A 27,370-nucleotide genomic window follows, 5' to 3' on the forward strand; every position below is an offset into this window, starting at 1 on the left:
TGGTCATGAGCCTACAGTTACAGAACACTTCCCCTTGCAATGGTTCTTAATCTTTCACTTGGATGAAGGATCCCTGAAAAACAATTAAAGCTTTGGGACTTCTCATGAGATCATTTTAGATTTAGTAGCATGTGTTTCATGGATTTTTAAGAACCACCATTGTACCTACCATGAGAGGAGGGTAGTACAAAGTGGGCTTAGATGGTTGCAAAACTTTTGATTCTGTGACCTCAACGTTTTAAGCCAAGAAGAAAACTGGAAAATGTTTAGATGCACACTGGTGTTTGAATAAGAATAGTGAGAAAGCAGAGATTGTGTGTATACAGGGAGTGGGGTGAGAGGGCAAGCAGAAAGGGTCCTAAAAGGTAAAAAGAGAAGATCCCTCTCCTTCTAACATTCTATATTCTTCATTCCATCTACTTTGTCATCTGTTTCACCTTTATGCCCCTGTGCATGGCACATATGCAAATCTCTTATGGTTCCTCTTTAATGCAACACTATTAGAACATGAAACTTCCATCTACCCTTTTCTGACTAATGTTGACCCACTCTGGCAGATGAAATTGAGACCAGATTTTCTAAGATTAGACCCAGCATGAAAAGTACTGAGGAAGTTAGATGTTACTTTAGGTGAGTACCCAGCCTCTCTGAGGTTATTCCCTCATCTATAAAACTGGAATGATAATCACTGCCCTGCCAATTTCATACACTCCTGAGCAAATCAGTTGTATATCAAAGTATAAATTCTGAAGTGCCATCCAGATATAAAGGACTATTATATGGTTATTCTGCCCTCAATATGTCACTTGAGTAATATAATGGAGTATGAGTAATCATTGTATGATGCATACACCCCAAGAGGAAAAAAATGTAATGTTTGTGGGGGAATGTGTGCAAACAGGAAGGAAAGAGCATTGTACCCTCCCCATACACTAGTGGTCCTCAACTGTAGCTGCACAAGGTTCACCTGGAGAGCTTTTTAAATATTCTAAATGCAATGTCATATCGGAGATTGGATCCTGAAGCCGAAAAAGGACATTAGCACAAAAACTAATGAAATCCAAATAATGGTAATGTCACCTGTCTTAATTTAAGTTTTGATAAATGGACCATGGTTATAGAACATGTTAACATTAGGATAAACTGGGTGAGAGGTATACAGAAACTTCTGTACTATCTTTACAAATTTTCTTTAATTTCTAAAATTATTCCTCAAAGAATATTTGAAACAACAACAAAAAAAAATAAACTAAAAAATTAACATACCTATGCCTGGATGTCGTCCTAGGCAGGTAAATCAGAATCCCTGGGGAGGCACAGTTGTAATTTTTATTTTTTATTTTATTTTATTTTTTTTAATTTTTTTTTTAACGTTTATTTATTTTTGAGACAGAGAGAGAGCATGAACGGGGGAGGGTCAGAGAGAGAGAGGGAGACACAGAATCTGAAACAGGCTCCAGGCTCTGAGCAGTCAGCACAGAGCCCGACGCGGGGCTCGGACTCACATACCGCGAGATCGTGACCTGAGCCGAAGTCGGACGCTTAACCGACTGAGCCACCCAGGCGCCCCTGTAATTTTTAAATCTACCTCAGTGGTTCTAATATATCCTGAGTGTTAAGAACCTCTGTTCTACACTACGAATGCTTGAGGGACTGGGATTCTGTCTTGTTCTTCACTGTATAGCCTAGAACCTAGCACAGTGCCTATGTGCCTATAGAGCTTATGCAATTGCGCCCTTGCTAAACTAAACCTTTACTCACAGAAATCTCCTTTACTTTAGTCTTCTACAGAGGGAAAACTGCAAACAACCCCCCCCCCCCAACCAAATCCCAGGGAGTTTTTCAGACATCTTCCCACCTGGAAGAGTTCCTATTCCTGCCCCCAGTCTCTTGTCATTTTCAGCTAATCGTGACCATTATCACCAGATAGATATTCTTAAAATACTGAAACTGCCACTCCATTGTTCAAAAGTCTTACTTAGTTCCCCATTACCTTACGTAATCTTTGGTATGGAAAATTCTGTTCACACTAATAATATGAGATTTTTAGCCTGCTATTCCACATGGACCCTGCATTAACTGTAGTTTGCAAGTAGTTCTCTTGAATATGTCTCGAATTCACCCTTCTCTGTGTCACATACAATAATGCTGTGATCCTCACCTACAATACAAATCTTTTTCATCTTTTCATCTTTTGGAGATTTAATCTTTTCAGGTCACTCCAGCAAAGAAAAAAAAGGGGGGGGGGAGGGGAGTGTTTCCTCTATTCTATGTACTATTCAAATGACACTAGCCTTTCTTTCTTTTGTAATTATATTCTGTTTTATTCCCCCATAAAACTAGATTAAACCCCTGCTGGGTAAGGACTATATGCTATAGGTCTTCTAACCCTCACAGTGCTTACCACAATGCTGTCCACACGGTGAAGCATGTGATAATGATTTAATGTACTTTTTGCACAAATGCAATATTTAAAAAGGAAAAATAGAAAATCAAAATTCAAATACTTAAGTAAACTACATTTATTACTCATTACCTCAAAATACCTTTGAAGGAGTCCCAGAAGGATAAATTGTTAAAATTAACTTAAAAAGCCAACTAAAGCCTGAATAAAATGTTGATGCTATTGTTACATTGATAATTGAACAAAGTTTACAAGAAAACTATTACTCCCCAAATTTTAAATGAACAGACAATATACTCTCTCTACTTTTGAGAATTAACCAAGGAAAAAAATAAATTAAAAAAATCAACCAAAGAAAGGTTTGTTCTTGAGGGTAAAAATCAGTTATTCAGCAGCCCCCCTTTCCCATTTCTGTCTCTCCCCACCGCTATCCTTACTCCAAAATACATACACACACACACACACACACACACACATGCACAAACTAGCAGGATATCATCTACGTGGTAGAGCCTCAAAAAACACCTTAGTTCACTCTTTCAGCTGTAGTCTATATGTGGGAAAAAAACCACTTAAAATATTAATGAGTATTGTAGAGATACAATATTTTGAGAATCACACGTATACTAAGATGTGTATTTTGTTGGACAACTGATGGTTGAGCATCGTTAAAACAAAACATAACTATAGACGTCATTTTCTGGATGAATCTCTTGAGGAACATTTGGAATTGCTGGTATCTCTGGTTCCTCTGCTTTGGGTTTTTCTCTTATTTCTGTAAAATAAAATATGAAAATAGGTTAAATAAATGGTCAACTGGGACAATTGACTAGATTAAAAAACTCTACCTCACACCTTGCACAAAAGCAAATTTCAGATGAATTAAAGATTTAAATATTAAAATACCATAAATGTTGTATAAACAAAATTTTCTTATAATCTTAGGATTAGAAAGGCCTTTCTAAGCAGGAAACAGATCAGAAACCAGAAAGGAGAAGAATGACAAGTTTGAATTACCAAAAATTAAAATTAAAATCTTGCCATGTAGGTGACAAAAACCACTATAAATAAATTTAAACCATAGACAACTGGAAATATATTTACAACTTATATGTAGGTAAAGTCTTAACTATTACATAGAGATTTTCTAAGTCAATCCAAAAAGATCAAATTTAAAATGGAACAGGAATTCAAACGGGCAATTCTCAAAAGAAAAAATTCAGGAGCGCCTGAGTGACCTGGTCAGTTGAGCATTCAACTCTTGATTTCAGCTCAGGTCATGACCTCGCAGTTCATGAGATATTGCCCTGTGTCAGGCTCTGCGCTGACAGCATGGAGCCTGCTTGCAATTCTATCTCTCCCTCTCTCTCGGCTCCTCCCTGGCTCACATGTGCATGCTCTCTCTCAAAACAAATAAATACACATTAAAAAAAATTTTTTTTAAAGAAAAAAATCAAATTTATAACAGTCATGAAATTCAAATTCATAATAATACTAATGCCTAGAAGCAGTCATTATCAGAAAAGTGGAAATTAAAACAATTAGGTTGTTTGGTTTTTTTAAAACCTAACACATAGGAAAAGATTTTTTAAATGTAATCGTGCAGTATTGGGGGAAAAGCACTTACATAAACTCTTGGTTTGTGTGGACTGCTAAAACATTTTGGGAGGCTCATTTGACAGAATGTATCCAAACATTAAATGTGGGTACCCTTTGGCCCAGCATTTCAATTTCTAGGGATTTATCCAATGGATATAATCAGACACACTTAAGCTCCCAGTGCCTCAGTTTCCTTATCTATAAAATGGGGATAATATTATTTTTCTGGTAAGCTTTTTAACATTGAATAAAATAATTCACACAAAAGATTTTTGTGTGGCACATAGAAAGTGCCAAATAAATGTTAGTTCCAATGATGTTCACTGAACATTGTTATAATAGTAAAACTCGGCAGTAACCTAAACGTTCATCAGAGACTGGTTGGATAAATTATTGTACATATAACACAATACCATACAATTGTTACAAAAGATGTCATTAAGATGGCCGTGATATATATTGCATGTGAAAAAATGCAGCTTACACAGAATAGAATGTATTATACTATGTCATTTGTTAAAACAAGGGAAAACAACCTCCAGGATGGGGATCAGAGATAGGAGATGGGATCATGGGGGATTTATTCTATATTCACTTACATATTGCTTTAATTTATCATAATGAACATTTATAATTCATTACTATGAGCCTTTTCTAATCAGTAAAAAGGTATATACTTCCATTTGTTTGGCCAGACAAAACCCCAAACAAGAAAAGCATGAATTAATTGCCCACATTAACCTTGGCAGGAATGAAACTGCTCGAACCGAGCCCTGTGTGGATAAGAAGTGCTTCTCCAACAGGGGCTCCCGTCAGCCCAGACAGTGCTTCACGTGGCTGCTTTTTACTCTAATGTTTTCACCCTTGAAAACCTGCACCCGTTGGAACCCAACTAACCCCATGTCTCTGTTGTAGTTATCTTTTAGGAAAGAGCTTATTTGTTTATAAGCTACCAGAAGGATTTCTTGAGAAAAGGATATGGTCTGCTAGACTCAGGCCACTTCATATACCGTCTATGGTTTTGTACAAAGAGAACCAAGGTTCTCAGTTATATCCCTGAGGCAAAGGCCAAATTGAAGAAAGGTCACATTACTTTAAAAGTGTCATGCTTAGGAGAATGCTTTTCAGGAACAAATACTGAGATAGAAAGGGTTTTTGGCAAACCTGATAAATCCTACAAAAACAAGTTCCCTTTGTAACAGGATCATATCTTGTACCTTTATAACCCCATTGGCACCTTGTACCATGACTTTACTTCCTTTAGTTTGCTGGGACATTTTAATTCTCAAGAAAAACTTTATTCATCAAACTTTCTTGTTAATTTAAACTTAATCGTTCTTTAAAATATTTTGCACATAATTCATCCTATATTGGGTTTATTTCATTTCACTGGCTAAAGTTTCCCAGAATGGATACTCTGTCAAGTACCTGGTGTACACACTTATATTGCCAATTATTTTAATTCTTTGTAAATGTGCCAAACAGGCCCTGGTTGAATAAAAAACATTTTTTACTTGAAACCAGCTAATGACATGAATGATACCCTTGTGATAACAGGGGATATCCTAAATTGTGAAAGAAGGCTATAAATCATCACTCTGAGGGATATGGATACCTATGTAGGTGCTCTAATTATAAATGGGGAATCCTATTAAGTGGCAGTTTCAGTGACTTGTCCCAACAAACCATCCCTACCTTGAGGAAAAGTATAAACATCCTTAGCATCCTCCTGGTGTGCTTTAGGATCCTGGCCTTGGGGCCCATCTGTTTCTTGGTACGGCTCTGGAAAGCATTCTTGAGACACATCCTTATTTTTATATGTGTTGGTGGAGAGGTCCTCAGGCCCAGGTGTTTCTTGGTATATTTCAGGCGAAGAGTCTTCAGACTCAGGTGTTTCTTGGTATATTTCAGGTGGATATTCCCCAGCAGTAGGCATTTCTTGGATTGTCTTATGAGAGGGTGCTTTAGGCACAGCAATTTCTTTATATGTTTCATGAGAGAAGTGTTCGGGTTCAACTGTTTCTTGGTGTGTTTTTGTAGAAAGGTCTTTAGGCACAGCTATTTCTTCTGTTTTAGGCAAGAAGCTTTCAATCTCAGCAATTCCTTGATCTGGTTCAGAATTGTATTCCTCAGGTTCATCTCTTTTCTGGTATGTTTCATGAGCATAGCCTTTAGGCACATCTGGTTTGGTGAATGCTTCGGAAGAGCATCCTTCCAGGTTAGCTGTGTCTTCAGTTTTAGAAGGAAGGACTTTGACTACAGCTGTTTCTTGGCACAGTTTAGGAGCGAGATCTTCAGGTTCAGCCATTCTGAAAGGATGGCCTTGAAGTACAGCTATTTCTTGGCACAAGTTAGGAGAGAGGTCTTCAGGTTTAGTCATATCAGGGCACATTCTGGAAGAATGGTTTTGAAGTATGGCTGTTTCTTGGCACATTTTAGAAGAGAGGGCTTCAGGTTCAGCCATATCAGGGCACATTTTGGAAGGATGGCCTTGAAGTACAGCTGTTTCTTGGCTTATTTTAGGAGAGAGGACTTCAGGATCAGCCATATCTTGGCATGTTTCAGAAGAGTGGTTTTGTATTGCTGTTTCTTGTGTCTCAGAAGAATTGGCCTGATGTATAATGCCTTCTTGATCCATTGCAAAAATTTGTTTCTCAGGCACAACTTTTTTGGGAGAGGCTACCAGATAGAGCGCTTCAGTTATAGTCCTAGGCGGTTCAAGTTCTTTCTCCATAGGTGCTAATGCTTTCTCCCTCATGTCCTTTTTAAATTGTGACTGAGGCTCCACCTTCAGGTCTGTGTTTTGTTGTCTCTTTCTGCCTCTTTTATTTCCTTTTCCCATCCTTGGCCTCTTGCATTTTTTCTCTCTGTGAAAGATCAGAATTAGTGTCAGCAATGGGCCTACAGGATTCAAATAAATGCTTAGTAATAACAGCCGCTGGTCTTCCGGCTGCCTTGTTGCATGACCATGAAAAAAATCACTTAATCTCTCTAGGCCTCAACCTCCTTGTTTGTAAAATGAAGGAGCCAGTGCTAGTTGTCAGGAGAGGAGATGTCCCGCAGGGACTTTTTGTCTCTTGACGCCTTGCTCACAAGGAACCTTCTTGGTGAGTGCAGAGAGTATGTGTGTTTGAGAGCATATACTTAAAGATTGGTTATGGAGAACATATAATTGATGTTATAAATTAATAGATTGGCACTGTGGTTTATACAGTGGTCTGTCTGGGTTTAGCATGTGTGAGTTAGTCCCACTATGCCCTGGGTAAACTGATACAATTGCATTTCTGGATCTGCAATCCAGGCACAGCTCCTTGTCTGCACAGCCTGCAGACGGAAGATGTATATCTAATTGCTTATCTAATTCAGTGTCTTGTGTAGAGAATGCTAAAGAGCAGCAATACATGTCAAATGAGACGTTCTGTGAGCTGGGTCAAAAGCTTCAAAAACATCTCTTGAGGTAAAGAAGCCTGGTGGAAAGGTACGAGTGTCCATTTTATACCTGCTCCAAATGAATAGCTAGATTAAGGATCTAAAAGATAAAAGGATATGCATGGAAATTTCGGCCAATGACAACTCGTTAGGTACTGCAACTATAACCAAATACAGATGGCTAATACAGATGGGCTGGTGGTGGGGAGGAAAAGGTACTAAAAATAAACATTTCATCCTTCTTCTAAACCTATTGAAATTCTGTTCCATGCTACCTGCTCCACAGAGCCTCCTCTTGCCAACCACGGGACTGAAATGCTCTCCTTGCTCAGGATTTATTGTGAGGGCCATGCTTTTAGGTGAGGAACATGAGCTGCCTCATACCGTTGTTACTTGTGGAGAAATATTCTTGTAGTAAATATTCTTATTTCTGTTAGCAAACGAGATAAAACCCGTGCTTTTCTATCTTCGCAGTGCTCGTAAGTCCTTGCGCACTTAAATGTATACCCTATTCTGCCTTTATGTTTGAAATTTCCAAAATTAAAATTTTTTAAAGACTGCCTCCCTAAAACCAGTTTGAAATCAATATTAAAAAGGTAAACATGTAATAAGACAGTCAAAAATTAATATTAGAAATAATATACAAGAAAATGTTATGTAAAAATGATGGAAAGGCACCTCACCATTTTAAAGTATAATTCCAACTAACAAAGGTAACAGGATAAATTATAAAGTCCTAATTGTCAGATTTTTAAAAGATGGTATATGTGACTTTTTCAGGAAACACTTATTTTATTCTAATATTGAATACTAAATAACTTGTCACATAGATCACTGTATGAGGGAATCTGAGTAATGTTCCATGTTCTTCCTGGTAGTTTTTCAAAAGATGCATATATATCTATGTGGTCTAAAATTTAATCTGAACTCTGTCACTGATCAGCTATGTGATCATGGATAAGTCACTCAAACTCTCTATGCCTTGGTTTCTTCACAGGCAAAATGGAGTAAATGGTATCTGTCCAACCTCATGCGGTCGTTGTAAGAATCGCATACAATAACTTAGAGGAATGAGTTATTCAAATATAAATTAGTATTCGTATTAATATAGGAAACACTTATAGTGCTTCCTATGTGCCAGGCACTGTTTTAAGTAATTTGCTTATTCTGTTATCTCATATAATCTTCACCTCAATTTATGAGGTAGATACTATTATTATCTCCACTTTGCAGATGACAAAACAGACGCACGTTCTTGTCCAAAGTCAAATGGCTAGAAGTGAGGGAGCCACGCTTCAAATGTAGTAGTCATTCTGGCTTTAACAGCCAAGGCTCTTAACCATTACACTCTGCTGCTTCTCTCTGGAACCACTTAGGTTTCGCCGTGTGGTATGTTGTGTAAGAATAGCCCTCAGCTCAGTCGGTTAAGCGTCCGACTTCAGCTCAGGTCATGATCTCGCGGTCCGTGAGTTTGAGCCCCACGTTGGGCTCTGTGCTGCCAGCTCGGAGCCTGGAGCCTGGAGCCTGCTTTGGATTCTGTGTCTCCCTCTCTCTCTGCCCCTCCCCCACTCACGCCCTGTCTCTCTCTGTCTCTCAAAAATAAATAAATGTTAAAAAAAAAAAAAAAAAGAGAGAGAGAGAATAGCCCTCAGTAGCACAGAGATATGTCCTAAGAGCATGGCCGGCCAGCTGCCAAGAGGCTCACCAAGGTGTCCTCTACTTCAGTGACTTTTTCAGCCTTGCTCCCCCCACCCAGCAAGCCCAGAAATCCAATTGGATCAGCACACTGAGACCAGCTCCATTTATCTGGGATAGAACTAATCAACCAGCTGAAAATAGCTGATATATAAACCTAAAAACCAATTTTTAAGTGAACAGTGAGAAATGCAAAGTCACACAGCAGAGGATGCTTGCACTCACAGATGAATGCACTCTTTCTCTGTAGCAGGTATTTGAGAAGCCAAATAATGATCAGAAGGTTGCCCGGAGAGTATGGAATTAGGGAATATAAGGATATTCTTCAACAGAGTCACTTGCCACAGGACTCGAGTACAGAAGTTTCTGCTGTAACACAATATATGCATTCCTGAAAAACCTCACTTTCAGCAAAATCCTACACTAAAAGTGCAGTGCTTATGGGGGAAAATAGAGTTAAAGCAAACAACTCAAATCTTGTGCAACTTTCTAACACTAACAAAAACAATAATTGGTACTGGGGGAGATATCTTGAGTAGTCCAGATAGGCAGCTTACTATGAGAAGGCTGCCTGGGGGATAGCAAAAATACGCAAAAGCAACAGTTTAAACGCAGGCTTTCAGCTGCTGAGATCCTGTAAATGCTGGTGGTGCTCTGAGCCAGCTGCCATTGGGTTGGGCCCAGGAGGAAGTGCAGCCTACTCATGGAGAGCTATGGGGAGCTGGTGGTGTCCTCTGGGGAGGGAGCCCTGGATGTGGGCTGAAAGGGGCCCTGCTTATGCAGCAGCCAAGCTGAAGGCTTTTCCCTTTCCTGCTGAAGGTTTTAACTGTATTCCTTTTTGATTAGGAAAAATCATGGACCAATACAGCTTCTACATTACACTGACATCATTCTCCTATTTACCAATCATATGTGAGTTGATTGGTGCTATAGAAACATGTGTTATAGCAGAACAGAAGATTCTCAGTCCCCAGGGGAGATTGGTGCCCTTTCTTAAGAAAAGTGCTAAAACATCTATATTGTATGTTTTTTTAATGTATATCTATTTTATCTTTGCCACCAAAAGAAACATTTTTCGCAACAATGAAGAAATGCAAATATAACTCCTACTAATCTAATAATAATATAATAATTATTATTGTTATAATAAAAGAGTGCTTAGATCAGTGGTTCTCAACTGGGGGCAATTTTGCCCCTTAGTCCCCCACACCAAGAGACATTTGACAATGTCTGGAGATATTTTTGGTTGCCACAATGCAGGTGGGAGGCGTGCTACTGGTCTCTAGATGCCAGAGATGCTGCTAAACATCTACAATGCACACAACAGCCTCCCACATAAAGAATTATCCTATCCACAACATCAATAGTACCCAGGTTGAGAAACCCAGGCTTAGACAAGCTCCTTGGGCTCTCCTTTTCTATCTCCAAGCACCTCCTCTGTTTTCATAGTCATATTTTAAACGGATGCAGTTAGATGCTGTCTCACTTATAATCGTGGTCTTGTACTCTCTCCCTAAGATTATATACAAGTGACTTTGCTTGGAGATTTAAAAACTCCTAAACTCTCCTGTCACTTATTTACATAAAGTGTTTTGGTTTGCTCCATGGAGGGTTAATCGTACTCATTCAATTAGTATTTTACTAATAGAAAGCTTGGAAAACTAGCCAGGAGCTCTCCTCAAAGGTATCTCCTGCTCCCGACAAGATGCTTCTATGTTTATATTACCAGAGTAGTAGAAAGAACACCAGGCCTCTCTACAATGGAATTCAACTGCCTGGTGCTTTAATTTAAAAAGAACAGGGATAAAATTCCATTCCCACCACTTCACTAGCTGTGTGATTCTAGGCAAGAGATTGAACCTTTTGGAGATTTGGCTTCTTTTTTTTTTCTTTTTGTATAATAGGAATACCAGCTCCTGATTCATGGAATTGTTGGATAAAATATAGTGTGTAAAAACACTCAGCACTACTTGACCCATAGCATATACTTGACAAATAGCCATTCCTCTTCCCCTGCAATGATACCATACCCAAATTGCCATTGTGAAGTTTGCTTCTCTTGTGCTTCCTCTTTTCTTTTCCTGAGTTGTTCTCTGTTTCGCAGATTCCAAGTTCCAATGATTTCTGTAGGATCAAGATGGAAGTTATAGGAGATAGTGATAAATTGTGGCATTTATCAGCAAGAGTCCTATGGCAAGGTGGAGACCCCCACCCCCACCCCATCCTGGGTGTCTGTTCTTCTCCTTGCTTTTGAAGGACAAGGACCACATTTTATTCATCCTTATGCCTCCAAAGAATGCCTAGGAGCAAATGCTCAGTAAGCATTTTTAAATGAAAGGGTCAGTTTTTATACATATGTGTTCTGTCAACCCATTAGTTTCTTCAAAATAATTTTACATATTGCACAAACATAAAAAAATCAGCCGTGTTCTGCCTTCCTTAACATTATAACCTGTTTTCATTTTATTTCTCATATCTAGTCTCCATATTATACAAAGTTGTAATGATAGCATACCATAATTTTATCATTTATTAACCTAACATCATGTCAGAAATATTTTCTATGGTATAGTCTTCATAATTATAACTCTAATCAAGTTGATGTATTCCCACTTGCCCAGTCATTCCACATGTATTGGTTGTTGCCAATTTTATGGGCTGTTGGGTTTTTTTTGTCACAGTAGCTCAAACTATAATAAATATTCATGCATACAGTTTTTTTCCTTTTGAGTTTTTTCCTTAGGATGATGTCTGTCCAAGCTCTTTGGGAAGTTATTATCAAAAGAAAGGTTCTGTTGCCATCTGAGTTTGTGAAAAGTTAATGGGTCCTCTTAGAGCCTGTAAAGTGATGACAAACTTGCATGGAGGGCCCCAAAAGGCAGAGCATGCTCCTTGGGCCATAGCAGCTTTTGTTCTTAAGACAGAAGTTCTTAATGATAAATTTGGATTTGGGGGATATTATATGTCTATTTTTATCGATGTCTAGTTAATTTACCATTTCCTTCAATTATGAATGTAGGTGACAAACCACAGAAATTTTTGTGCAGTAAGTGACTTTGTCACCAAAAGAAATCACAGATTTTTTCCACATCACATTACAGTTGTTGCAGACACCTAAAAACACAATTTATTTGAGATGATATATTTGATTTGATGCAATGCTGTTAGATTCACCATTACTATAATCTTGTTATGTAATGTGTCTATAAATAAGCATATATATTACTATATCACAGTTTTTCATTTTAATAGCTATATCTTACAGTTGCTTCCTTTGGAATTTTATCTATTAATTTTATATATTTTAAATATTTATTATAAAAAGGTATCTATAGGTTCCTCAGAGTGCCAAAGGGATCCATGGCACAAAAAAAATTAACTGTCTCGAGACCTAGGGTTCTGCAAAACATTTTGAGAAATGCTGCTTTAGGATAGACCCAAAACTAAGATTAGGAAGTCAAGAGAATAAGCACTATTAAAGATCTGACAATAGGTAGACCAGATCTCTTTCCAAAAAATTATACCAAATTTACCCTACCATAGAAGTATAGGGGTATAATGGTTGTTTTACCTCAACCGTTCAGTACCGGGTATTTTAACATTATCTTTCACTTAAATATATTATCAAGAATTTATTATGTCCTTGTGTTTCTCTGCTTATTAGAATCTTAATGTATTAGAAGTCACCTCAGAAGGTTATACAGCCCCAATCCTTCCCATCTAAGGTTATATGAACATACTCAATTATGTGCTTTTTGGGGGCCAGATCCATAAAAATTAGGAAAATAATCACAGCCCAGTTCTTCCCAACTGTCACTAAGACATCTTAGTGGCCAGTAGAGACCTCTTAAGATCTCTTTCATTACCTGGAACATGGTTCTCTTCTTGATGAGGACCAGGTGTCTGATGGAGCGTCGAGCGAGATTGGTCCTTTCCCAAATCCATCTTGCTGTTAACTCTTCCTGCTATGTGGTCTGACTTCCACAAACAGCCCTTTTAAAAATATCAAAGCAACTAACAGTTAAACACACACACACGCACACACGAGTTTGTCACTTTACTTCCCGCCTAAAAGTTTTATCTGGTTGGACCACAGCTGCTGACTACTTCTACTATCTTTATCACACTGCACAGGTGTGAGTAGGGGGCATGGTTGGTCCTACTATCTTCATCCTGTAGTGTAGTTGCTAGTTATACAGGGAGCCCCACGGCCACAGCCTGGCATCGTGCAGCCTCCGGTACAGCAGTCATTTATTTCTGTCTGCCAAGAAGTGCCTCAGTCTGACGGTCCTTTTTCCAGATGGAAATGGCATAGTGTAGAAAGTGCCCTAGCTGTAAGACCTAACCAGTCCATGTCCTAGAATAAGTCACCTCCCCATTCTGTGGCTCTTTCCTCATTTGCAAAGTGGGTAAATAATTGCTGACTTGCCCACCTTACAGAGTTCTTGTGAAAAAGTGAAAATCATGAATGTGAAAATGATGAAGCTATGAAATTAACCTTACGTTATTTTCCTGCATGTGGCACTATTACCTTAATCTGTTGCAAAATAAATTGCACATGTGTATATGCTGTGAAATTTAGATAATAGACCCAAGGAACCAAATTAGGAATTCAAAGCAAATCTGAACCCTTTTCTGCTCACCTGATCATTCACAAGTGCCTCAAGATGACTAGTGAAATCCACTGTTACTCGTCCAGGGAAGGGCAAAAAGAATTTCTTAATGAAAATATGACCATGTTATGTCACAGAAATTAAGTTGAAACCAAAGGAATTACCCCATCCCCAGTTGGTTACCCCATTTGAGAAGGTAAGGAAGCACAGAGGACTATGGCTGTTCAAGTAGGGAAGGACCACTAAACACACCCTGCTATGAGCAGCCTTTCTGAGAGATGCAGGAGCAGCAGTATTCTAGAGTCATAGATTGGATTGAAGAGAGTTTGAATTCCAAAGTTGCTTACTTCGGCAAGTTAGATAGTCTAGGGGCCACTTTACCAATCTACAACATGGGGACAGTATTGGTATCTATCTTGTGGTGTTATTGGGGTGATTAAATCAAATGGTCTGTATAAAACATTTTATATATGCCTGGAATATTGAACTTGCTTAACAAGTATTAGCTGCTTTTATTAATAATAAAATACAGTAACCAGATTTTGGTAAACCAAGTCATAGTTTTAAATGTGCTAAAGAGGGGCGCCTGGGTGGCTCAGTTGGTTAAGCGTCCGACTTCGGCTCAGGTCACGATCTCGCGGTATGTGAGTTCGAGCCCCGCGTCGGGCTCTGTGCTGACTGCTCAGAGCCTGGAGCCTGTTTCAGATTCTGTGTCTCCCTCTCTCTGACCCTCCCCCGTTCATGCTCTGTCTCTCTCTGTCTCAAAAATAAATAAATGTTAAAAAAAAATTTAAAAAAAATAAATGTGCTAAAGAAACTCAGGAAATCTGAAAAGAATCCTTTATAAAGAGAAAAACTTTAAAAAGTGAATATGTGCCCCCTACTTCTCTAGACTCTTAAGGCATTAGAAGTGAAAGGGCCCTCGGGGCACCTGTGGCTCAGTCGGTTGAGCATCCAACTTCAGCTCAGGTCAGGATCTCACGGTTCGTGAGTTCGAGCCCGGCATCAGGCTCTGTGCTGACAGCTCAGAACCTGAAGCCTGCTTTGGATTCTGTGTCTCCCTCTCCCTGCCCCTGCCCTGCTCACTCTCTCTCTCTCTCTCTCTCTCTCTCTCAAAAATAAATAAAGATTTAAAAAATTTTAAAAATTTAAAAAATTTATCCTTACTCAGGGCTTATTACATTCAGTTCAATGATTCAGCAAACCTTAGGGAACGCCTCGTATTGTGCACATGTTGAGCAACAATGTCAGGATGCAAAGACTGACAGATGTAGTTCCTGAATTCTGTACACCGTACACTTGAGGTATATATATCCACATCTTGATTGCAAAGAGCTAATAGACTGTCTACCCTGTTGCAACCTTCCTAAATTGATTTCACCCCTGCCTGTTCCCTGTATCTGGGAGCAGAGTGTGGAGGGACTATAAGAGGGTGGGGACTTGAGTTAACAGTAAATAGAGCCAATTTTGGGTGGAGGAGGCCAGTGGAAAGACTTCAAAGCAAAGTAGATTGGAAGCCAGGCAAGGTGTCTTTGATGTGATAAGCAGGCCAGAGCAGGAACTTGTTTGGGACACAGAAGTAGCCACATAGTAAGTTCACAAGCCATAGTTCATTGTCCCTTCTCCCTATGGAAAACCCTGGAGTCATTACCAGAATGTGAGATATTAGCCATTAAATTAAAGGGTGGATATTTTTAAACAAATGCTGCCCTGTTCTAGAGTTATTTGCATATATACACAAAACCTCTTTCTAAGCCACAAACTCTTAGGGGGTAGTTACCTCCTGATTCACCTTTCCATCCCCACAGTTTAATCCAGTGGGAGGCTGCCACAGTGGTTCCCCATAAATGTCCACACTCTTGTATGCAGGGCAGGAAGCCTGTGAAGGCACTTTATACACTCAGAGGACTTGACGTGGCTATGACTTAATAATAGTAATCCCATCATCTGTTCTGGAACTCTGCCTACTGTCATTCACTGGCACCATCCTATGTACTGGAGATATGGCAGCTAAAAGACAAAATTTCCTGCCCTTACAGAGCCTACAGTCTAGTGGGGAGAGAGAACCACTAAGCAAATTTAAAATATATACATATGTAATATATCAGATGGTGATAAGTGTTTTGGAGAAAACTGAGCAGGGAACAGCAGGCTGAGGAATGAGGGGGAAAGTTGATGCTGGTTGCTATTGAAATAGGGTGAAGGGCGCTTAGGTGGCTCAGTCAGTTAAACATCTGACTCTTGATTTTGGCTCAGGTCATGATCTCATGGTTCGGTTCATGAGTCCCAGCCCCGTGTCGGGCTCTGTGCTGACAGTGAGGAGCCTGCTCAGGATTCGCTCTTTCCCTCTCTCTGTCTCTGCCTCTCCCCGCCCTGCCCTCTCTCTCTCAAATAAATAAACTTTAAAGTAACTAACTAACTAACTAAATAGGGTGATTAGGGAAGGCTTAACAGAAAGGGTGACAGTTGAACAGAATTGACAGAGGTGAGGGGCCAGCCAGGCTGATAGCTGGGAGGGCATTCTAGGCAAAGGGACACCAGCAAATGGTCAGTGGTGGTAGGAAGTAGGTTCAGAGAGGTAAGTTTGTTGCACCATGTAGGGATTTCTACTCTGATTGAGATGGATAGTCATGGGATGGTTTTGAAGAGAAGAGTGATATGATCTGATTTATATTTTTTAAGGATTATTCTGACTACTGTGTGGAGAATAGACTCTTAGCAGCAGGAAAGGAGGTGGAAGCAGGGAGACCAGTTAAAAGGGTCTTGCAGTCATCCCAGTGAGTGGTGATGAAGCCTTGCACTGTGATGGGAGTGGTGAAGAAGTGATCAGATTCTAGAGTAGCTTCTAAATTGGAGGTGGAGTGAGAGACAGTCAAAGACTAAGAGTTTTGGTCTGAGCAGCTGGAAGACGGAGTTACCACGAATATATGAGGAAGGCTGGGAGGAGCAAGCTTGAAGAAGATGATTGGAGTTTAGTTTGGGACATGTTAACAGATTAGGGAGAAAACAGGGAAGGAGCAGCCAGAGAAGCAGAGGAAAACCGGAAAAGTAAAGTATCCCAGAAGCCACAGGGAAAAAAACATTGCAAGAAGAAGGGGGTGATCAATTGTGGTGAATTTTGCTAACGAGTAGAATAGAAGAAGCGTTGAGGGTTGTCTCTTTCCTAACAGTTCAATTCAGTTAATTACGGACTGTGGAGCCCAGAGAGGTTGTTACTTGGTCAAGGTCATACAGGCAGGACCAGCTACCTAATTTGCAGGGCCCAGTGCACAATGAAGATGCACAGCTCCTCTTTCAAAAATTAAGAAGGTCAAGTCAGCTACAGCAGAAAATTAAACTCCACACAGGGCCCTATTTCACAAGTGTTTCACCGGATCCTTGCGGCAGACATAAAACAGATCTTCATGTTTCAGATCAAGACACTGGTGCTAAGTATCGAGTGATTTAAGGTCACAGAGCTAGACTGGCAGTGTAAGTGTGGAACCTGGGCCTTCAGCCTCCTGGTCCAGCCTTCTTCCCACAAGATCAAACCAGGTATTGAGGGAGAGAATTGCTTTCCTGCCTCCTAACTCTAGAGCAAGTTTATTTTGTGTGTGTGTGTGTGTGTGTGTGTGTGTGTGTGTGTGTGTTTTAATGCTTATTTTGAGAGCGAGAGAGAGAGAGAGAGAGTGAGTGCACAATTAGAGACTGGGAAGAGAGAAAGGGAGAGAGAGAAAGAATCCCAAGCAGAGAATCTCTGTGCCACCAGTGTAAAGCCCAACTGACTCAGGGCTCCGACTCATGAACTGTGAGATCATGACCGAGCCAAAATCAAAAGTTGGATGCTTAACCACTGAGTCACCCAGGCACCCCTGGAGCAAGTTTAAATATTGAGGCCTTGTTCATGCATTTCAGAGGGCTGATTGAACTGGGAAGGTGTGGGAGGAAGGAAACATTGCTAAGAACTTCTGCCCCGGGGCTCTGATGATGGGGGTGAGAGGGGAGCACGGGATACTATCTAGTCAAAAACGTGATCTGATAAAAGTGCTCCAGAGCTCATGTAGTTCTAGGCTATACTGATGTAATTATAAAGCCCCCACACCAGGGGTAGATCAGAGTCCTGCTACACTTCGGTTTGTCATACCACACCTAGAACATCATGCTGTGAGGACCATGTGAGTGGTATTTGAGAATGTGTACAAGAAAGAGCAAAGGGTATGTAGCCGTACCATTTCCTGGCTGTGTAATTAGCGGGTAGGGGTGGAAATCGCTCAGTTCTTTCTAACCCTCGGTTTCTTTACTTGTAAGACAAAAAAAGTAAAACCTCACAGGGATTCTGTGAGGATGAAAGTGATCGTGAGAGCTTCTTGTAAAATGAAAAGCACTGTGTAGATCGGAGTGCCATAAATTTGGGTGGTGTGCATAGTATTATTGGAGTGTTCTAATGGTGCACCTAGGCATTTTCCTAGAGTGCGGTTGGGTAGACAAATGAAGGAAGGGAAGATATTGTGCATTTATTTCTCTTAGCGTTCCTTCCTTGCTAAAATCCTTTTCCAAAGCTTTTGAATTCTTTTCAAAGAGTGTGGATCAAGCTTTGTTTTCCTAAGTGGGGAGGGAGAGTTTCTGGTTTCCTTCTCTCACAGTCTGTTGATGCATGATAAATGAGTTCTGTCTCTGCTAAAACAGATGCTGCTGTACTCACAGTGATAACACGGTCTATGACTTTAGAATGGCGGTAACCTGACTTTCAATTTAGTTTGTTCCAAAGTTCCTCCTCTGGCATCCTCCCCCAAGGCTTCTTTCTATTTCTAAATGTACAGACAAATAAGCATCTCTGGATTAGCTGTGAGTGGTGGTTTATGTGGGGAAGAACAATTCTGCTCCCACCTTGAGCCCCCATTCCATCTCTATCCTTTCTTTCCCTAACTTCCCAAACTCATACTATACTAACTTGACCTATTCCCCCCACCCCATACCTCCTAGATTCCTTCACACCTGCAGTCTAGTTTTTCTTTCCACATATTGTTCTCTCATGCCTCATCAGTGACTTCCTAGTGGCCCCTCCACAGTTCTCTCTGACCTCCTATAGCTCGTGATTCCTCCTGGCACTTGCACTCTCCTGGAAACCTGCCCTGCCCTTGGCATCTGTGGCGGTGCGTTCTTCCCCTTTCTCCCTCTTCCTCATCCTTGCTCCCAGGCTTCTCTTTCACATCCCTAGATGTAGGAGGTATTTCCCAAGGATGACTCCCTGATCTTTTCTCTGTATACTCCCACCCTTCTTAGATGGTTGATCCAACCGTATCCCTTTAGCTATTATCTCTGTACAGATATCTTCTAAATAAATATCAGTCTGAGTTCTAAGCTCACGTGTTCTTGGATACCATTCATTATGGAATATCCCACTGCACCTCAAACTTAGCATAGCGAAAAGCAAATTTATCCTCCCCATAAGACCAGTCTCCTCTGGTTTCTTTCTGCTAGGGTAGTGGCGCCACGTTCCTGGTCATCCAGCTGTAAACCTTCACAATTGTCTTGGCCTCTGCCTCCTCACTGGACACAGCCTCCAGCTGGGCACAGTTCAATGAATTTCGTCTTCCCAGTGTCCCACATGTTCATTCCCTTTTATCCTTCCCCATGCCACCATCCCAGAGGGGAACCTCAACTTCTCATTGGAAGTACTGGAAAAGCTTCCTAAATGGTCTAGCTGCTTCCATTTTCCCTCACCTTCCCCAGACTGTCCTGCACTAACAGCCAGAACATTCCCCCTATGGCTGACTCAGTACTGGCTCACTTGGTACTCGGTTCTACTCTTTGTAGAATACTGTAAAGTGTCAGTAATACTTGCAAGATACAGACTCAATTTTTCAGCCTGGCCTTTAAAACCAACTTCCCAACCTTCCCTCCCATTCCTTTCCTGAAAATACCCCCACACTGTTCTGATTAAACAGTGCTTTGCCCTCCCTGTTTGGCTGTGGCTCGTTCTAACACCCACAGTACCTTTATTCACACCTCCTGACTGTTCAGTGCTCCTCCCTGTGTCTGTCCATCCAGATACTGAGTGCCTCCATCACAAAGCCTTTGATGCCAGGTACTGAGTTGCCTCCATCACAAAGCCTTTGATGATGATGGTGATGATGATATGTTAGTCACTTTATAATAGGTACCTGAAATTTTACATATATTATCTCATTTCATTTGTCCAACTCATAGTATCCCCATTTCCCTGGTAAGGACGTTAGTGGTTTGAAGAGATGAGGTTATATCCCAAGATATATATGCTCATAAATGCCAGAGTTAGGGCTCAAAACCAAGGTAGGCTGTCTGTAAAGTTCAGATTTCACCATTCTGTTCTACGACCTTTTCCTACCTAGAAGTGATCTCTCCTTTCTGAGCTATAATCACACTTGATTTGAACTTTTGTATGATAAATATCACATAATATTTTTAATTTTGTTGTTCACATGTATACATCTTTGCTACACTATTCATTCAGCAAACAGATAATGGACATTTATTGCCAGCCTCTTCACTAAGAATTGGTGACATAGAGAAGAATGAAACAAAAGTCCTTTCCCTCAAGAAACTCAGTCTGATTGAGGACGAGAGACAACAAGTAAATCTGAATTATAATACAGTGTGGTAATTTTAATATTGATATTTCCAAATGTTCTGAGAGTAGAAAAGGAGTGCTAATTCTGCCACAGAAGTGGAAAGATAAGGATATTATATCGTGTACCCTACGGCTGTAATTCTTATTCAGAACTGCCATAGTATGAATTTGTACTGGTCAACAAGTAGAATTGGGGAAATGATGTCCATCAACTGATGAATGGATAAAGAAATTGTGGTTTATATACACAATGGAATACTACGTGGCAATGAGAAAAAATGAAATATGGCCTTTTGTAGCAACGTGGATGGAACTGGAGAGTGTGATGCTAAGTGAAATAAGCCATACAGAGAAAGACAGATACCATATGGTTTCACTCTTATGTGGATCCTGAGAAACGTAACAGAAACCCATGGGGGAGGGGAAGGAAAAAAAAAAAAAAAAAAAGAGGTTAGAGTGGGAGAGAGCCAAAGCATAAGAGACTGTTAAAAACTGAGAACAAACTGAGGGTTGATGGGGGGTGGGAGGGAGGGCAGGGTGGGTGATGGGTATTGAGGAGGGCACCTTTGGGATGAGCACTGGGTGTTGTATGGAAACCAATTTGACAGTAAATTTCATATATTAAAAAATAAAAAATTTAAAAAAATTAAAAAAAAAAAGAATTGGGGAAATGAAGAGGTTTTGTACGTATGTGATGGTATTGTGGGATTTCTTTCACTTTATAATTCATTTCACAATAATAATAGTAATAATAATAATAATAGCCAATGTTTATTGAACACTTGCTTACTATATCCCAAGCACCATTTTAAGCACTTCATATATAATTAATTTAGTCTCTACACCATCCTTTAAGGTAAGTAACTATTGATATCCTTGTTTTATAGATGAAGAAACTGAAGCACAGGCATTGACCCTGTGCCATAAGTCACCCACCTAGTAAGTGGCACAGCTGGGTGGGTAGGATCTAGGAGACCATACATTTAACCCTCTTGCTCTCCTACCTCTCAATTTTACTTCTTTCACATTTAATAAAATAAAGTAGCAATATATATTATTTTCTTTTCCAATCCCCTCTCTCTTCTGTCTTCCCCTTTTCCCTCTCCCTCATGTTTTCCCTCTTTTTGCCATTTGTTGACTATCTATTCTGCCCCAAACAATGCAGGGTGTCAGGGATACAGAGGCAAATCTAAAATTTTTTTAATGTTTATTTATTTTTGACAGAGAGAGAGATAGACAGAGCATGAGCAGGGGAGGGGCAGAGAGAGGGAGGCACAGAATCCAAAGCAGGCTCCAGGCTCTGAGCTGTCAGCACAGAGCCCAATGTGGGGCTCAAACTGACAGACTGTGAGATCATGACCTGAGCTGAAGTTGGATGCTCAACCAACTGAGCACCCAGGCTCTCCTACAAAGGCAAATCTAAAAAAACAGCATACACAGAAAAGTAAGGGAACACAGATAAGGAACACTAGCCATTATGGAGAGAGAGGGTCAAAGAAGTCTTCCTGGAATTGATGACCTTGAGCTTAGTTTTGAAGAGTGAATAGAAATTAACTATTGTGACACAGCAAGGCTGGGAGCCACAACCACAGGCTCTGGAGTCTGATCTATGTTCATTCCAATCAAGTTGTGTACAACCTTGGGAAAGTTACTTAAAATCTTCCAGCTTCAATCCCCTCATATATGGAATGCGCATCATAACACCTACCTCTCATGACTATTATGGAAATTTTAAATGATGAATTATGGAAAGCATCCAGCTCACAGCCAACCTTAATGCTCTGGCTGTTATTATGATTGTTCATAATCTCACTAGTAGTAAGCGAAATAGAACAGCTAGATAATAAGGCTGAGCAAAACAATAGAGTCATTTTCTGGATAAGGAAATGGAGATCCAGAGGGAGGCCTATGTCACACAGGCTTAGTGACGGTTGGAACTGGAATCTGGATCCTTCGAGAGTTCTACCGTTTTCCCTTCACTTGTCTGGTATTCTAAACTCTCCTGTCGATAAATCAGTCTATTTAATTCCCTGGCTTAATGAGTATTTCCCAAACTTTACAATTGTTGACATTCCCTATTTGTGACTTTTGCCACATTCTTGTAATAATGTCCTCTATATTATTACTTAAAATTTTTCTTCAGATACACTCATTTTTACTAAAAAATATCAAATGGAAATTTTATATCACCATTATGAACAGAAAACCAATCACAGGCTTGTGGCATAATAAATTATATTTCATCTAAGGCACATTAAAATAAATACCAAACTATTAAAATAAAAGATGTTTCATCTAAACTATCTGCACTTCCCCAGTGGAATGTATACCACATCTTGGGAAATACTGGCCTGTGTAATTAATCAGTGAACTCTTTTCATTTCATGGAACTTCTAGATTGTGTCCAAATCTATCCTAAAGTGAAACTTCCCTTTGCAGTGGCTGGTTTATAACTCCGAAGGAAGAAAGCAAGACTCACGTCACTCCCTGGCCTGCTACTGACCCACTATTATTCGTATCAGCTACTTTTGTTAGTGTCTCTAGTTGAACAGTAGCCTCTCCTATTTTTGCTATTTCTTCATCCTCTTGAGTTTTAGCTATTCTGGCATAGAATACATACTAAGAAGCTAACATGATGCTTTAGTTCCATTTATTTGGAAATTTCAACTCCCTGCTTCCAGTAGATTCTATCCCCTAGACTTGGAGTTTAGAGTTGGAATAACCTAGATGAGTCCCTACCTAAAAGGGACCACTGGTGATGAATTGCAACCTTCCAAATGGTCCCACCTCCAGTGCCTGCCAGAGGGCCTAGCACAGGTAAGCCTCCAGTAGTCCTCACCAGAACCAATTGAGGTAGAGGTGACTTTGGCTAGAGGTGCTGCCACTAGGTGGACAGAGATGGCAACTGCACCATTCTCACCTGCCAATTAAGTCAGAGCTTTGGCTCCAGCACTTTCCCTGGCGGAGCCTGCCTGGCTCCCTCATTCTCTTGACACTCTCTATTCCCCTCCCTCCAAGTCCTCCTCTGGGTGAGTGAGCACTGGGGATGTTTGCATACCAAACACTTGGCTAATTGATATTCTGTCACAATCTGCTCAACAAATGTTAGGTTTTTTGTGTTTGGGGTTTTTTGTTTTGCCTTTTGTGTATGTGTGTGTGTGCACATACACGTGTGGTGTGTGTGTGTGTGTGTGTGTGTGTGTGTGTGTGTGTGTATCACTTTGGTTGTATTTTTAGCCAGGTTGGGGAAGGAAAAGAAGGAGTTACTCTGGAAGGCAGAAAATGTATTGCCAGGTCTTTCTTGCCTGGCATTCTCCTAAGTGGCTGTGAATGCCTTTAACAGATGGAGTTCAGGATATGCTCAGATCTGATTTTATCAGCATATATCCTGGGCAAGTTCAACGTGAGGATGAAGACTTCCTTTGTGCTTCTTTATGTGTTGTATTGCCACTCTTTATTGTTAGTACACTCATCTCATTTTAAGGAAGCCAGCCCTGCTCAGCCATGATAGACACCTGTGTGGGAGTCACATAACAATGTCTGATACTCCACTGCAACAGGAGACATGGCAGTCCTGGCCCAGCACTTGGTAGTGGATCCCCCAAGCCCCCATCGGCAGGAAGCACATCTTATTCTTATATGTGAGTGCAAGATTGTTCTTGGTAATCAAGAGAGAAATTAAAACAAACCCAGACGGAATAGCCATCCTCAAAGACTGCCAGTAACACCCAGAATTGCCCATAATTCTTCTATCTGAAGGGCCTTAGGCTTCATGATGAAAACAGAAATAGGAGGTTATATGTTATTATTGATATGGCCTTTATCATTATAATTGGACACTGCACTTCACTTCTCAGTAAACATTAACTCGAAGAAGCAACTACCACCCTGAACGGCGTGTGGTGCAGTGGATAGAGCCTGGACTCTTGGATCAGAAGATAAATAGAGTATCTATTTCCACAGAACTGCTATTAGCTTCTGTTTTCACCCAGTTCAGATGGGTGTACAATACTTCATTCTCATGCACGGAGACTGGGGAGAATCCTGTCAGACAGAACTTAAATAACTTCATCGGTCCATCCAGTGAAGGCAGACTTTCCTTTCTAGAAAACCACACACCTACTCTGACTTATGGAAACCTCCATTCCCATATCCCACAACCAAATATGGCACCAAAATGGATTTAGTCATCTCTCTGAGAGGAAAGAATAGAGTGAACCTTCACTAATCTAGGCAATTTAATTCCCCTTTAATGGGAATTAAATTAAGATCTCAATAATACATGATGACAGTTCTGCTTTCTAGTCTTATATAGAAATCATGCCTCTGGCTCTAAATCCCAGTTATCGCTGACAGAGGAAGTGAACCATTGATCAAGTAATAGAGTTGCCATGTTGTAGGGAGTAGAAGGAGTGGAAAGAAGAGATTGATGACCAGGTGGTGGAATAAATAAGTACTGGGCGTGAGACTTCTTAAGTCAGACAGGGATGCCAGGCTGGGCAGGAGGGATAGTTACTTGGGGAATTACGAGCAAGCTCGTAATTGTACTTTATGGAGTTGTATGAACCTGGGACACAGTAAACACTAAATTTCATAGAATCTCATCGCTGGAAGAAACCTTTAATTTCATCTGGTCACATTTCCCAAGAGACGCCTGAGAGCCCTCTACAGACTCAGTTTACTAGAAAATGTTTCTGATTTTAAACAGTTTGCTAAAGAAAACCCAGCAGAGACTTTTTAAGTAACCCCCATTTGTTATAGTTATGATTATTACTTCATGACCCTGGGAAAGTCACTTCGTTTTTGTGGGCTTTTGCTCAAAACTGTGACCTCTCTGGCTATTAGTTTCTGCATCTATAAATAACAACCCCAGATCTCTCCTGCCTGCCCCTCAGCATGGATAACACGCTAAAGAAGACAACAGAAGTGGAAGTGTCTTGGTAACCATAAGGTATGGTGTACTTTTTAAAACATAAAGAGTGTTGCTATTACCTCTATATTCTCTCACCAGCGACATGCCCCATGCTGTACAAGAGTAGCAGTGTTTTATCCCTCTCCATTCTACGACAGGGTTCCTCACCTTGCCCATAATTCTTTTTATGGAGTTACCCACAGATGGGTCCCTACAAGAGCGTTCACCAAGGGATCCTGTGCTTTTTCATGACAAACAAGGAATGGGCTTGTGCCCATGCAGTGCCTGCCACCTGCAGAGGAAGGGCCAGCATGCACAGGGGCTTTTGGCAGGAACAGCCATCTTCTTGCTCCTCCCCACATTCTTGACAAGGACCACCTGTCCACAGGCCTCTATCAGCATGGGTGAACCTTAATGAGCCCAGCAGTAGCAACCCACACAGAGAGAGGTTCCTCCTAGTCCTCAGTTTTCAGTCACAGTGGAACCTCATAATGGCACAGACTGTTGTTCATTTTAACAGGCATTTAGTAAGTGTTTGTTATGAGTCAGGTCCTGTGCTTGCCACGGGGGATATGAGATGAGTCAGACATGCTGCCTTCCCCTAAGACCTCACAGTTTAGTGGGAGAAACAGACTCATGAGTGTCAAACACAGGATGTGTTATGACCAAAGCCCGGACGGTGTTCGGGCATAGCCGCTGGATCACTTCTTAAGTCAGGCTGAGGGCTCTGGGTTGACTTCTCAGAAGAGAAGAGATTTAAAGGGAACCTTCACAGGGGTGTAGAAATTCCCCAGGGGAAAGGGGGTGGGGTGGGGATTTCAGACAGCAGGAGCTGCAAGTACAAAGGCAGAGATGTGGGAGGACAGCTTGGTTCTGGGTAACAGGGAGGCTGGAGTGTGTGGTGTGATGCACACCAGGGAGTGAAAAGACTTGAAATCAGAAAGGTAGTGGGGGCCCAAGCAGCAGGCCTGTATGATGTCATGGGAAGCACCGAAGGAATTTAGGGAGGAGAATGTCATGGTCAGGTAAGGTTCTTTGAGCAGTTAGGTCTCAGTGTAAGGGCTGGGTGGGGAAACAGAGGGAAGACAAATTAACTGAGAGTATTGCAGGAGGGGATGGATTCTAGAGAGATTTAGGGAGTAGAGTTGATAGATCTTATTATGAGAAGGTCTAAGAGCTTCTGGCACAGGAAATTAAAAGAGAAAGAAGGCAGACTGAAATTTTAGTGAGGGCCCACAGGTAAGATGACAAGATATCTTGCATCAACTTGACTTCCAACTTCTTGACTGCCCGGTCAAGATGGCCTATGGAATGTTTGTGGACAGGAGGTCAAAAGCTCTTTTGTACAAATGATTTTTAAAGCTGCAGAGGTGGAGTCAGCAGATTTGGCTGACAGAGCCAGTATTTCCTTCCTTCTTCTCTCATGCTCCACATGTCTTAGTCCCAAAACCAATTGCTTTGTCAAGGAGGATGTCTTCCCCAAATAGAAAAAGGCCACATTTTGGTTAAGGATTGGCAAATAGCTGTGCTAAGATCTCCTTGCTAAGTCCTATCTGGATTCATGCATTATCACTAAGAACTGTACAGTTCGGAATACTCTGCTGCCTATAGCATACAGTTACAGACCAAGCATGGGGCAAATTCCCAAAAGAATTGATATTTGAGCTGGGTCTTGGAGGAAAGCAAAGGAAAAACAAATGCACTAAAATGATATCTTACCCGGTCTGGCACCTAGAGTGCTCTGAAGGTGGGCTGTCCAGTAGAACTTTCTGCAGTGATGGAAATGTTCTTCCGTACTATCCAATAGGGTGACCACTAGTTGCATGTGGCTATTGAACACTTGATATGTGACTAATATGATTGAGGAACTGACTTTTTAACTTAATTCATATTACTTTAAACTTAAATAGCCACTCTAGCTAGTGGCTACCATATTGGACAGCACAGCTCTGGAGTACATTTGGCATGCCCAGATTCTGTTTTACATGCTCATTCTTTGCTTCATTCTCCTTGTGACCCTCCCCTGTCCCTATTCTCGTCTGCCTAGTCCTTCCAGTTTGATGTACTAATTGGCTGTCGTCCAGCTTCCAACATTGGTTCTGTTTCCTGGTTATTGATTTTCTCTCTCA

At 40.7% G+C, this 27,370-nt stretch overlaps 1 protein-coding gene and 1 long non-coding RNA gene across 4 annotated transcripts in view; one reads left to right on the forward strand and one right to left on the reverse strand.

The window, feature by feature from the left end:
• LOC122233268 overlaps window positions 1–27,370 on the forward strand; it is a 36,688-nt gene that overhangs the window by 2,135 nt on the left and 7,183 nt on the right. The window lies entirely within an intron of this gene.
• Window positions 3,027–19,819, reverse strand: HEMGN (hemogen). 3 transcript variants are annotated; one of them, XM_042965156.1, is made up of 5 exons: window positions 19,717–19,819; window positions 12,994–13,120; window positions 11,158–11,251; window positions 5,699–6,870; window positions 3,027–3,179 (listed from the first exon to the last, which is right to left on the reverse strand). In XM_042965156.1, the coding sequence occupies exons 2-5, from the start codon at window positions 13,070–13,072 to the stop codon at window positions 3,073–3,075; spliced, it is 1,452 nt and encodes a 483-aa protein (XP_042821090.1). In that variant the 5' UTR covers window positions 13,073–13,120; window positions 19,717–19,819; the 3' UTR covers window positions 3,027–3,072. The 3 variants fall into 3 exon arrangements, with proteins under 3 accessions (XP_042821090.1, XP_042821089.1, XP_042821091.1); XM_042965155.1 differs by lacking the exon at window positions 19,717–19,819 and adding an exon at window positions 15,521–15,628; XM_042965157.1 differs by lacking the exon at window positions 19,717–19,819 and adding an exon at window positions 15,533–15,621.

This window comes from Panthera tigris, chromosome D4 (assembly GCF_018350195.1).
Source record: "Panthera tigris isolate Pti1 chromosome D4, P.tigris_Pti1_mat1.1, whole genome shotgun sequence".
NCBI classification, from domain to species: domain Eukaryota; kingdom Metazoa; phylum Chordata; class Mammalia; order Carnivora; family Felidae; genus Panthera; species Panthera tigris.

What these genes read in the sequence shown, in the direction of transcription:
- HEMGN (XM_042965156.1), bottom strand. Translation starts at nt 13,072, where the DNA reads ATGGATTTGGGAAAGGACCAATCTCGCTCGACGCTCCATCAGACACCT. An exon ending in ACTTCACAATGGCAATTTGG is followed by an intron (nt 6,871 to 11,157) that starts GTATGGTATCAT and finishes GATCTTTCACAG; the next exon opens with AGAGAAAAAATGCAAGAGGC. An exon ending in TGTTTATACTTTTCCTCAAG is followed by an intron (nt 3,180 to 5,698) that starts GTAGGGATGGTT and finishes TTTATTTTACAG; the next exon opens with AAATAAGAGAAAAACCCAAA.